Consider the following 13,008-nt stretch of genomic DNA (forward strand, 5'->3'; position numbering starts at 1 on the left):
CGGGAGCCAGAAATGGCTCCTTAAAGAGCCACATGTGGCTCAGAGCTGCCCAGCTGTTGACCCTTAGAAAATCTAATGGCGACCCATGTTTGGGTCCTGATCCATAGGCTGTGAATCCCTGCATTAGAGGCACTGGCTCTGCTGCATTGCATGTATAGGCTATTCTTGATTCTGTTTGCTTTAAGTGGTAGCTTAGTACCATGTGTAGCGTAGCAGAGTTAGCATTTCAATCCTAAATTTTGCATTTTTTGACTTTACTGTGTTTGGATTTGTACTGTTACTGTTGCATTAACATAGATATTCACTCTTAATTTCTTTGAGCTATCTATTTTTTAAAAGAGAAAAAGGGAGCTGCGTGGAGAGAAAAATGATTCAAGCTATAGCGTAATGGGAGCTACAAAGCTACTTAAAAAAACTACACAGATTTTTCTGTTAGATGTGTAGTTTCCAATTTGCTTTTAATCATAGTTGTGTTTTATGGCTTGTTCAGGTGGTACCTTTGACATCTGCCCATCTTCAAAACGTAACTTTTCAGCCACTTGGAGTTAGTCATCGACAAAAATTATTCTTTTTTGCATAGGTCTGACAAAGTCCTGAGCAAATCCTTGTCAGTCCTGCACTTTGTAGCAGTTATAGAATTGCCTCAGAGGCTCGCTGCATCCCTTTTGCTCTGCCTCCCAGTTTTCCCAGGGATGGGGCGCAGACTATTGAGCCCTTCTCATCATTGGCAGAGTCATAAACGGGGGATGTCCCCCATGGGTCTTGGGTCTCCTCCCACACCACCTGAGCTGCCCTGGAGGGTGTGGGGCAGTCTGTGAGGAATCGGTGCCCTCCCACTTGATCTGGGTTCCGGCCAAGGGACCCTAGGTAGCTGCTGCTGGAGGGCCTGTCTCCCTCAGCCCAAAGCGCACCAGCCTCCTCCCTGGGCCACTATCCCAGACACTTTTCCCAGTACCTTCTACTGACTGCTCCAGCAAAGCCTTTTCCTTCTGTAGGTTCTCCTCTGCAGTTCTTTCCTCTTTCCTGGTCCATACCCTTTCTTCCTCCCCCTCCTTACCAGAGGGAAGCCTTTTAAAGGGTTCCATGGGCCTTAATTGGTTGCAGGTGGTTGATTAACCCCCTAGGTGCTGGATTAGCTTGGTGTTCCAGGCTGCTCCTGGATGAGCTTCAGTCCCTGGGAAACATAAAGGCACTGCCCGCATACTTGCCCTCCATAAGGTTACTGTAGACTGCTGTGGGTTGTGATTCCCCACTACTCTAACTCAATTTTTCACCCACCCAGAAAGAAAGTGCCCCATTTGGACGTAAGACCAAGCATGGGACCTTTCAACCCAAAAGGAAACGTTTGGACAATGTTCTCAGGGAATGAAAAATGAGAGGGTTGAGAGCTCTATGCAAATGTAACTTCATATACTGTGGCAGATAATTATCCTTGTGTTGTATGAGAGATGGAGAGCATGCTTGTAAAATTTGTAGGTGACACCACCCTGGAAAGGTTGCAAGCCCTTTGGAGGACAGGATTACAACTGGAGAACTGGGCTGAAATCAAACAGATGAAATCCAGTAAAGATAAGTGCAAAGTACTTCACTTGGGAAGGAAAATCAAATGCACAGCTACAAAGTGGGGAATAATGATGTAGGCAGTAATATTGCTGAAAAAGGTCTGGGGGTTTCAGTGGATCAGAAACGGAACATGAGTCAACAGGGCGATCCAGTTGCAAAAACCCCAATGCATTCTGGGATATACTAATGAGGATGTTGTTTGTAGGATGTGGGTGGTAATTGCCCCTCTCTGGTGAGGCCTGAGTTAGAGCACTGTCTCCAGTCTGGGGTACGGGCTTTAGGAAGGACGTGGAGAAACTGGAGAGAGTCCAGCGAGAGCCATAACAATGAGAAAACTTTAGAAAATGTGGCCTGCGAGAAGCTTTCTATTTTAAGGGATATACGTAGCTTTGCAGAAAGAAAGGGTAGGCTGGGGCAGGCTGCTACAAAGCGGCTGTAGATCAGTTCTCCATGTCGCTGAAGGTAGGAGAAGAAGCAGGTGACGCAATCTACATAAAGGAGTATTTAGGTGGGGTATGAAGAAGAACTTTTTGGCTCTAAGCGTAGTTAAGTGTTGGAACAGATCACCGAGGGAGGCTGCGGGACTGTGAAGTAGAAGGTTTTCCAGGACAGATTAGACAAGCACATCCTGAGGGGTGATTTGGGGAATGCTCAGTCCTGCTTCAGCACAGGGGCAAAGACAAGATGACATCCAAGTGTCTCTTCCAGTTCATTGTTTCTGTGTTGAGCGTTTTCCATCAGGAGCATGGAAATGCGAGACAATATGGAGCTTGTTGGCCCATATAATCTGTGCCCTGGCTAAGGAGGGCTTGGGACTTCCTCCTTTTGATTTTCTTCTCTGTGGTAGGCAGTGCATAAAATTGGCTGCATCTACTTAAGAAGGACTCCTATTACTGACAGGAGCTGAAACGTGAGAATGTAACAGTCCAGATGTGCTATTGGGAGAGTGTTTGAGCAGATCTGGGAAGACAAATGGAATAAGGTTGAGGGAGGCTTTAGTACGAGATTGAGTTGCATCTGTTGAGTCAGTGCTGAGCATAGGTGAAGCTAGGGCCTTGGAGGCCTGGTTTTAGAGACCGCAGTGTGCATGAGAGGAAGGGGTGAGAACCAGAAGATGATCACTGACACAGTGCTGCTGCCGTGGTGCTCTCCAGTAATGAAGGAAAGCGGACTGGAAGACACTGGGAACCCCAGTGTTGTCAAAACCGCCTATCAGGCATGTTGTCTTCTCCCCAACCCTCCCTTGCCGTTTCATGGGCAGCAATGAGTGTCTTAGGCAGCTCCAAGGAGAGCAGTTGATGACTTTAATTAGACATCTATTCAGATCAGCCATAGGAAGAGCAATTATTGATTTTAAAAGTGCTTCATGATTAACTGTTTGGTTTCCGTACCTGTGCTGCTTTCCCTGCTGGGTTGCAGCATTGCTTAGTTTGGTGAGCGTTTCATTAACAGGTATAGCAAGGTGTTTGGGCTGATGGCCCTGTAATGATACTCTGTAAATAGCAGGGCAGTCTTGTGTGTGCTCTAGTCACTTTCAGCTTGATTTTTGTTTGTAGGCATTGTGGACATTGGTAAAGCTAGGCTGGAGGAGGCCTAGATTGTATGTGAGGCAAAGCTGATTGGTAAACAAGACCCCACAGAGCCTGCAAGTCAGGCTGCAAGGGAGGGGTGGAAAAAACCAGCTGTTTCTGAGAAAAGTTCATTTCAACTCTGGCTTCCTCAGGCTGGATGTTTGTCAGGTCCCCGTAAGCAGGAACGCCTCTGGCCCACAGTATGTCCAGGGCTTCCCTCCAAAGCAGGGCTAGGTTGTGTTCTGGGGAGATGCTTTGCTGGTTGGACTAGCTCGTGGATATCATTTCATGGGCTCTGTCTCCCCACTGCCCTAGCCCAGGCAGCCTGCCTTTTCTTCTCCAGTTTCAGAAAAGAAACTGTTTAGCATTAGGACCCAGTGGGCTGGCAAAATCTGTGACAAGAGTCTGGAGCAGCACTAGCGCAAAGTGAGTCTCCGTCAGCTGGGCTGAATTCTTGTATAGCCATGTATTCAAGAATCCTCTAACAGAAAAGGGTTTTTCCTCTGTGTGGCCAGACAGAGCGCGGCTTGGGGTGTCGCTATGGTGGAATGAGTTGGACCCTGACAGGCGAATCCTTCTGGGAGAGTACTAGCCATGAACTGAAACCATCATTTTAAAAAAAGAATCGTTAAATAGCGAAAGGCAGCATGGCCCAGAGCAAGAGACACACATACAGTCGGGTAAGTGTGTTTGTGTGTGTGTGGTGCGGCCGGACGTAATTACAAACTCCTTGGGTTTGTTATAGGTATCATACCTTCAATATATCTGAACGTTCTCTGTTGCAAAGAAGGGTATATATGCAGGGAGATAGATTGTTTACTGTATTTTCTCCATTTTCTGAATTGTGCAGCCTGGCTATTAGCGATATCTCACTTCTTAATACATAGGCAGGTGTGTGTGGAGGTGCAGATAAATAGCCTGAATTATGCTGTCAGCTGTTCCCTTTTGGTTTAAATTAGACTCTGTTTCTTATGAGTTTATTGCTAGCAATGTAATGAGGTGTCAGCTGAGCTTCCAGCCACGACAGAACCCTTCTAGGGCTTTTTCAGCACAAAGATTCTGGGTTGCCTCCACCCCTTTGTTTTTCTATCTGACTGTTTGGGGGCTTGCATTGTGAGATGCTGAAATTGATTTCCTGGTATTTGGAAGCCTGAGATTTTGCCCCTAAGCTTCAGCTTTGCAGTCGTCAATAGAACTTAAAATGGGCAGTAGCTGGATAATGAGGCCTTTCTTTGGAGTTTGTTTCTTGGCGTTTTGTTCTTTTTCTCTAATCCAGTGGGGTTCTCTCAGTGTCTCTAGGTGTTGGAGAGGCTGGGTTAGTGCATTTTCAGCCTTCTCTATTGCTTGGTGCTTGCCAGCTTAGCAGAGTGCTCTGTAACTCTAGGTTGATCACAAGCACTACAGGGCCATGTTTCTCTCCTCCCATGGTTTACGAGGTGAGGGAGGGCAGGGGCCTGTCTCATTGCCTCAGGTTCTGCTGAACTCATTTCAAAAGTCCTGTAGGAAGAAGCACTTCAAGACTGTCATGTGGGCTGCACTGGCTCCCCAGTGATGGTGATCGCTAGGGAAGTTGATGAAACACCAAGAAACCATTGGTTGATTTTTGTGTTAATTTAAGAGTCTCAATGGTCAAAATGATTTGATGTGCGTTTGTTGTTACCTCCGGTTGTCTCATAGATTGAAATAATAGAGGCCAGGGGTGCAGAGCAACTGCCACCCAAGGAGACTAATGTTCATGTAGGCCATGTGGCTGACCAGTTACTTAGGCTGCTCCAGGAGTGGTGCGAGAATGGTTGGGGTGGGGTGTGCTGCTGCAGAGCACCTCTTCTTGGTGAGGTTTCCTTTTTCTGGCCTCTGCTTTGCTAGCCAAGCCTTGGAGTATGTGCTGCTTGCTGGCTTCCAGGGCTTCGGATTTTCTAAAATGTTCTCTCTCTGGTCCATGGGGGGGGGCCTCTGGGGCCTTCCAACAAGTGTTCATTTAGCTGTGTTTAATTCCAATCACTGGCTAAAGCAAGAGGGTGTTTCGGGGGGTATGAACTACATTTTGAGACTCCAGAACTAAATTTGCAGTATCCCCTCTCAAGAGGGCTAGTTGGCAGCAGGTCTGTTACTGGTGCATTACTTATGTGGTAGTAATACAACACCTGATACCTTAGCAGGTTAATTATTTGAATTACAGTTGCATTGGCAAAGGTAGAAATATCCAAAGCATTTGCACAGAACACCCGATGAACCCTGCGTGCCTAGTGGGTTTCCATTCTCTCTCCTTTTGTTTGGGGTTAGCGGGTTCAGCGCAGTATTTCTGCAGATTGTCTGAGCTGACAAATGTGCACCCTTTTTCTCATGCCCCAGGCCCCACCATGATCTTTATATCTTCTCTTAAATGGCACTGCTCGCTTTTAGATGTCAGTGCAGAGAGAAACCAGCGCTAGCGTGGTGCTTGCACCACGCCATAGGAGGTTCATCACAGCAGTGCCTTGCTAGTTCATCTCCACGTCTAATAGCAACAGATCTGTGCCGTTTAAGATTCTGTTAGATGAGACAGCAGCCGCCCGCGTTGTGCCACTAGATGATGGGTTTGTTATTAATCCTTGAGTGATCTCCTTTGATGAGGGCTGAGTGTGGCAGCACCATATATTATATATTCAGCAATAACTAGACTTGCCGCAAACAAAGGCTAGAATTATTTCTTCTTCAAGTCCTCTTTAACCACCTCTTAAATTTGAGGCTAAGAGGATTTTAACTTGCAGTCATGAATCTCTTCATGGGAGACTTGCAGAAAAGTGCTGCTGTGTTCAAGCTTTGCCCCCAAACTTTTGATCTGTACTCTGTGATGGTTTAAGGCTGCAGTTAGACACATCTGCAAGGTAGGGAGGTGTCATTGTGCTCCCACCTGATCATGTCATCCTGGCTTCAGAAAGTAATACAGATATTTGCGGGTGAGGTTATATGCTAGGGTGAACATCAGAACGACAGACTGGGTCAGACAAGGGTCCGGCTAGCCTGGTCTCCTGTCTTCAGACAGTGGCCAATGCCACATGCCTCAAAGGGAGCAAAGAGTATCACTGAGTGATCCATCTCCTGTTGTCCATTTTCAACCAAAAAGTATAAATGGACCCAACCTCCATGAATTTATCTAGTTCTTTTTGAACCCCGATAAAGTCCTGGTCTTTGCAACATCCTCTGGCGAGGAGTTCCACAGGCCGACTGTGGGCTGTGTGAAGGAAAACTTCCTTTTGGTTAGTTTTAAACCTGCTACCTATTACTTTCATTTGGTGGCCCCTAGTTCTTACGTTACGGGAACAAGAAAATAATTTTTCCTTATTTGCTTTCTCGGCAACTGTCATGCTTTTATAGACCTCTATCATATTCCCCCCTTAGTCTCCTCTTTTCTAAGATGAAAAGTCCCAGTCCTTTTAATCACTCTTCAAATGGCATCTGTTCCAACCCCCCCCCATCATTTTCATTGCCCTTTTCTGAACCTTTTCCAATGCCAGTATGTCTTTTTGAGATGAGGCGACCACATCTGTGCACAGTATTCCAGATATGAGTGTACCAGAGAGTTATATAAAGGCAATAAGATATTCTCTGTTTCGTTCTCTCCCCACTTTTTTAAAGATCCCTAACATTTTGTTTGAAAGCTCTAGAATTGTAGTATGCAGGCAACACGTTATTGACCCAAATATTTGTGCTTAGACCCTAGTAAATGGAAATTACGGGTTGGGAGCTTTTTGACCAGGGTGCCAGTTGGTGCATGTGACACACAGCTGACCTGGGGTGGGTTTAAACAGACTCTCTGGCTGTGAAGAGTGCTTTGTTGTAGCCTGGCTCCTGACGGTACCCAAGGCTTGAGACATAGCAGAGTGATGACCCCTCTAGGGTAAAAAAGCTTTGCAGAAATGCTGCTTCTAGGAGAGACTGATCTAACCAAAGAGTTCAGAGCTTGGTGGGAAGGGAGTAATCGGTTTCCCTAACAGTGTCTTTTCCATAACGTCATCTCTCTTTAGAATGGGCTCATAACTGACTCAGCTTTCAGAGCACTGCTGCACATGGAGCTGATGGTATGTTAGAGCTGTCCACTGTGGTGTCTAGATGTTTCCTGAGGTGGTCTAATTTAGAATCCATCACTGCTAACGACTGGTTGAAATTATTGAATAATTTCAGTGGTTCCCCTGCTCTTCCCTGCTGCATGGGAGCACCCACCTTTAGTTCACATTTCTGACCATTTAATAGATCCACCCATCTCCATGGTGCTTGCCCTCTGGAATGCACCCCCTGCTTAGGTGTTTGCAGTGGCTGGTTCCCTGCAAACTTCAGGGAGCATTCCGGTGAGAAAAACCAGAGGCCAGAGAATGAGGGTGGGACAGGAGACAGAGCCTTGGAGAGTCTTGGTGGTTGTCCGGCTCTGGCTAGCAGCGTATAGTTCCCCTTTCTTCACTCAGGCCCTGCTGGGTCACCCCTGCCCTCTCCCTTAGGCGGGAAGGGAGAGCAGTAGTATTGGAAAATAACTGGCGCTGTGACAAGTGTCCCTGTCTTGGTATGGCACGGTTAAATCAGAGGGGCAACGTGCCAGAGGGAGAATTGCTCTGAGCCCCTGTAGCCCGCACCAACCAACGGCATGGCTAGGCTGCCTCCTCCCTCGAGCCCTGGAGAGAGAGCAGCGGGTACCTCAGGGACTTACCAGAGATGAGGGCCTGGCTCCCTCCTCTTGCTGCCACTTCAGTAGTGGGGCTGCCTGCTGAGCACACAGGCACTGCAATTTAAAGCAGTCCCATGTAGCACATGTGCAGTATGAGGGGAAGTCCCTTCTTGAAGCCCACCTGGCTTGGGAGACCCAGAAAGGTGCTTGTATTAGGAAGGAAAAGACTAAACCCAACTTCCTTGAGAGCAGGGTAATTGCTGAGAGTGTAGTGACCTGAGCTCAGTTTCTCCTCTCCCTCCAAGTTTTACCAAAGCAGAATGGTGGGAACAGACTCCCCGGGGGCAGGTAAAATGGGTTCTGTTTCTCCTAGTTAGTCAGAGCAAGCAGTATGGCAGGTCACTGCAGAAAGACCAGGTGATAGAGTTGTGTAGGTTTCTCTGGCTGTGTGTTCATGTAGCGTGGGGACTCCTGGCAGCATGAGCATGCCATCAAGTTTAACAACTTTCTACTCTACTTTCTTTTTTGACTGTGAAACTTTACTGTGTTGGAAAAAATAGACATCTTGTACCCCATAAACTGGGAAGACCTCTGATTTAGTGTCTGTAACACCCCTGCCTCCCTGCAGTTTAATTTCTTTTTCTCTTCCCTCTTCCTGTGCTGATGATACTTGCATGAATGTTGTGTCTTTGATTATTAATCAGTCAGGTGACGCATACCCTGTGACACCAGTTGACTGCTGTGTTAATAATTACAGCAACCAACTCTTCACTCTAAGTGTGAAATAAACTAAAACTGACACCTTATTTTCACGGATGGTAGTTTTTAAAAGTGCATTAATGTACAATGAGAAATTAAAGCAAAGCAAACTCTTCTTAGATGCCATTTTATTAATTAAAACTTTATTGCAAATAGCAGGAAAGTTCATTAGGTGAGCTTTCGTGGGACAGACCCACTTCTTCAGACCAGAGCCAGACCAGAACAGACTCAATATTTAAGACACAGAGAACCAAAAATATTGAGTCTGTTCTGGTCTGGCTCTGGTCTGAAGAAGTGGGTCTGTCCCACGAAAGCTCACCTAATGAACTATTTTGTTAGTCTTTAAAGTGCTACTTGACTGCTTCTTGTTTTGGTAGTGTATAGACTAGCACGGCTTCCTCTCTGTTACTGTTCACCAGGAAAGTTCATGTGTGAAGGAGAATGCATCTCATTTGTACTTTCAGAACTGAGATCTACAGATGCAGTTGTTGCTGAAATAACAAAATCAAATGTTTGTTAAATCTGGTATTTGGAACTGACCAAAAATAGACCTGTTGGCAATTTTTTTTTTCCCCAGGCACCCAATTGTACAGAGTCTAGGAACATGGATAAGTCCATTTAATATTAGTAGCGAGTGTATTTGGGGGCCGCCACTGAGTTCAGAACTCCATTATACTAGGGACTGTACAGAGAATAAGTCGGTCATTGTTTTGAAGACTAAAGAGACAAGGCAGACAAAGGGGTGAAGGGAAGGAATGTAACGTTCCTGCAAAGTGAATAATCTGGTGGGCAGCCAATGGCATGGGAAGTCCATGATTTGTTTCTCTTTGATGTTTTGGTGGGGGGGGGGGTTGTTGGGAGTGGGTTTGGTAAAAGGAGGGACGTTGAAGGGAAGGGCAGTGTGAAGGGCGAAGACAAGAATGGATTTTGCCTTTTGAATTGATGAGTTACTGAAATCTAATTTTTATTTATTAATTCTTGGCAGTGACATGGTGCTTACAAATCTCAGTTGAGCTCTGTAGACCCACTGTGTAGTATTCAGGCATTACCTCCACTTTAATGGAGGGGTAACTAAAGTGCAGAAGATGACATTCAGCTTTCACTTGCACCAAACCAACTGCAGTGATCAGAAAGAGCCCCGAAAACTTGAGTGATTTGCAAAAGGTCACCAAAAAGTAAGCCGTCAGATTTCAAGCAGAGGAATTTTCTGTTGGAAGAGAAAAGTTACAGGAACTCATATAAGGACCAGGGGCTTTTACTGATTTGGAAAATTCCTTGTGGTTTGTCGGCAAACCACAAAGCCTTTAGGGCTTTTGAGTTTTTAAAGGTTGAAAAATTTGATATGAGCCTAATGAGGTGCTGTATATGCAGCTTAGCTCCCCATTGCTATTCACTGACTGGGCTCGTTTACATGCCCCCTTCAGATGAGCCCCTAGAGCCAGTCTGCACGTCTCCCTCTCATACACTTCTGCAGGTATATGTTTTATGGTTTTCAGTAAGATTGTGCTGCTTTAAAAGTCATCTTCAGATTCTTTGTTAGTGTTTCCCAAACTTAAAATGTTTGCGTACCCCTTTCAGGGCTTCAGCCGTAGCAGTGTACCCCTTCTCCCAGTGCCGCCTCAGTGCTTGTCTCCTGGTTTTTAGTCATTTGTTTTCTGCCATGTATCCCTTGAAATCCTGTTGTGTATCACGTAACACGTACCACACTTTGGGAAACGCTGCTTTACATGTATGACTAGATATGTAGGACTTCACATTTCCTTTCTCCTTTCCTTAGCAGTGAAGACTGTTGAAGTGGAAGAGTAAAAAAGGGTAGCAGGAACCTGCCTTGCCCATTAGCTTTCTGTGCACTAGGCTGGATTCAGTTAATTCTAACTCCTTTTGGGCTGGTAGTATGTATATGAAAGGGCCACAGATTCTCCTTTTACAACCTTACAGAAAATAATTCTGTTCCATAAATGTATGCTGTGGTCCGTTTGCATACAAGAATAACCAGGAAAACGGAATGTTCTAGAGGCTCAATTTTTCTAATCTGGTCATTATTTTTTTCCCCAGTTGCTTAGGTGCCGTGCTAAGGCACACCAATGTATGGTGATGAGTGGTGCATAAAAAGCTAGCTAGCTATAGACCTTTATGAAATCCTACAAATTCCTCTCCAGTCAAATCTGTGGAATTTCTCACTACTACATTATCTGGTTGGCTAGCTGCAATCTCAGGAGGGGCTTTTTCAGCTTGGGAAAAGGCCCTTTCTTTCTCTTGGTCGAGTGCCTTCTCTTCCCCTGAAAAGGAAGGAAGTGAATGTGGCGGGAATAAATGTCTAAACGGGTCTGATGTGAGAGGCTACGAAATGTCCAGTCTGATCGATAAGGGTGCTTGCCTGCTTTGTTTGGTTCCTCAGGCAGCATGTTGGGCTGAAAAGGTACTTTTGAAAGGATTAAAAAAATTCAGCATGTGCTTTCTGTCCACGTGCCCCCTTGCTCATTGATGGAGAAAGCAGGGCTAGAGGGCTTTTGTGTGACCTTTTTAAAGAGACTCTTCTGTCTCCACTCCCCCCTGCATTAACGGTGCTCTTTTATGGTGGAAGAGTCTGTGGTGGCCAGACAGCTAACAGAACAGGCGTAGAAACTCGGATTAGATATTTAGTCAGAAAACTTAAAACTCTTGGTTTGTTAACATCCACTTTACTTCCATGCCTAGTGACGGCTTTAGAGAAAGAGCCTCTGTTCAAGATTAAACACTTTTACCCTTTCCTTTAAGTTGTGGGTGCTCACAGTTATTTAGTTGCTGACAAATTCCTCCAGCAAACTCAGACTTGACTTCCATGATCTTGTTAAGGTAAAAGGAAGTGAAAATGCTTGTTTGAAGATCAACATTTCAGGTCAGCTTTACACATAATAAAATAGTTTTAAGGAAACAGAATTTTAAAACCTTTCAACTCACCTTTTAAACTATCTTGAGTACCATAACTTCCTACTCGTTATTCTCCATGACTTCCTACTCGCTATCCTCCATGACTCTTGTTCCACGTTGGTCCAATGAGAACTCTGCAGCTGTAATGTGTCTTGACCTCATTCCGGCCACAACGGGCCTTTCTTCATAGTCTTTCCCTGGCTTTCATTTGCCCAATTGTGTGTGTCTGTCTTGGCTGTCCCCTTTGCTCTTGCAAAGTTGAATATCTGTCTCGTTCACGTTCTCCTCGTGCCCTTATCTCCACCTGTTTTATCTGTCCTTGTGTTTTGGAGTGCTCCTTCTGAGAACAAGTTTGTTAATCAAGGAGGCTAACAAACCTCTCTGCAGAGGTAAGCTTACTGATGAAAATGCTTTCCAGCAGGGATTGTTCTCTTGTCTGTATGTCTAACAGAAAGAGTTTTGTAATAAGCTAACCCACACAATCAGTGTCCATGCTCCTTTAGAGGATTGGGGCATCATTTGTTTTTGGTCTCTGTGTACCAGGGATGGGAGTTACTGAGAGCTTATTTCTATAGTGAAAGCTCAACTTGTAAGAGAATTTATTTGTTCACTGAGCTGGCGATGTGAGCTGTGAGGTCTCCAATCTGGAAAAATTGAGATAATTTTATGTCGTCAATTCTATTCAGCAGGTTTTTGCCAACAAAAAAATGTTGAAGGCTCTGGCACTGGTAGCCTGGCCCACTGACAAGATGAACATCTATGAGTTGGGCTTGGGAATCTGCCTGTTTCATCAGATTAGACCATAGTATAATGTTTGTAAATCAGCTGGGGTGGCTAATGCTATCTGCCCAGCAGTATGGTAGCTTCATGACCTGGAAGGCTAGGCCAAGCTGGAGCCTATCCCAGGTGTTGCTGTTTCTGTAACCGAATGCCATGTCTGTAGCACAACAAATAGAAATAGAGAAATATTGCGTGGTTTGCACAGAGACATCCCAAAGCTCAGGCTAGCCACTGGTTTAGCTGCAAGTGTATTTCTTTACACTGGAGGAGGGAGGCAACTTCCTGTGCGTTTTCTGATGGTTCTTTCTTCAGTCGCGTCAGCGATGTTTTGCGAGTTATCAGAGCTATTGGAATGTGGGTGAGGCTGAGGCATTTTCTCTTTATAATCTGTTCCTGGTCTGCTCCCTTTCTTCCCATGTTGCTTTGTTTTTCAACATTTTTCTTCATAACCCTTGTAATGATCAGTTGAAGTGATGGGGGAGCATTTATGTGATGGAGCCTTTCCCATGGGCTTTAACTGAGTGAAGCTTTAGACTCCTTTTGTCCTGGACACAGTCTGAGTGCCTAAAGAGAGCAGTGAAATGCGATGGCAACATGTCCATCTAGGGAGTAGGTATTAGAGATGGAACTCTGCTTTGAGTGACAGCTCACAGAGCTGGAGAACGGAGCTTCCCTGGGGTCCCTGGAGAAATGGAGGCACGTGCTTCACAATTACATTTACCTGTGTATTCCCAGTAAGCTGGCATGTCTAAAACACTGCCTTGTATGGAAGTACTTATACCCGTG

At 45.5% G+C, this 13,008-nt stretch overlaps 1 protein-coding gene across 1 annotated transcript in view; it reads left to right on the forward strand.

Moving 5' to 3' along the window:
* Positions 1-3,766: 3,766 nt before the first annotated feature.
* DCTN1 (dynactin subunit 1) overlaps positions 3,767-13,008 on the forward strand; it is a 96,919-nt gene continuing 87,677 nt past the window's right edge. Inside the window, 1 exon segment of the mRNA XM_074992159.1 lies at positions 3,767-3,814. Coding sequence (XP_074848260.1) covers positions 3,782-3,814 — 33 coding nt within the window. The 5' untranslated portion in view covers positions 3,767-3,781.

This window comes from Carettochelys insculpta, chromosome 4, assembly GCF_033958435.1.
Source record: "Carettochelys insculpta isolate YL-2023 chromosome 4, ASM3395843v1, whole genome shotgun sequence".
Classification (NCBI taxonomy): Eukaryota; Metazoa; Chordata; order Testudines; family Carettochelyidae; genus Carettochelys; species Carettochelys insculpta.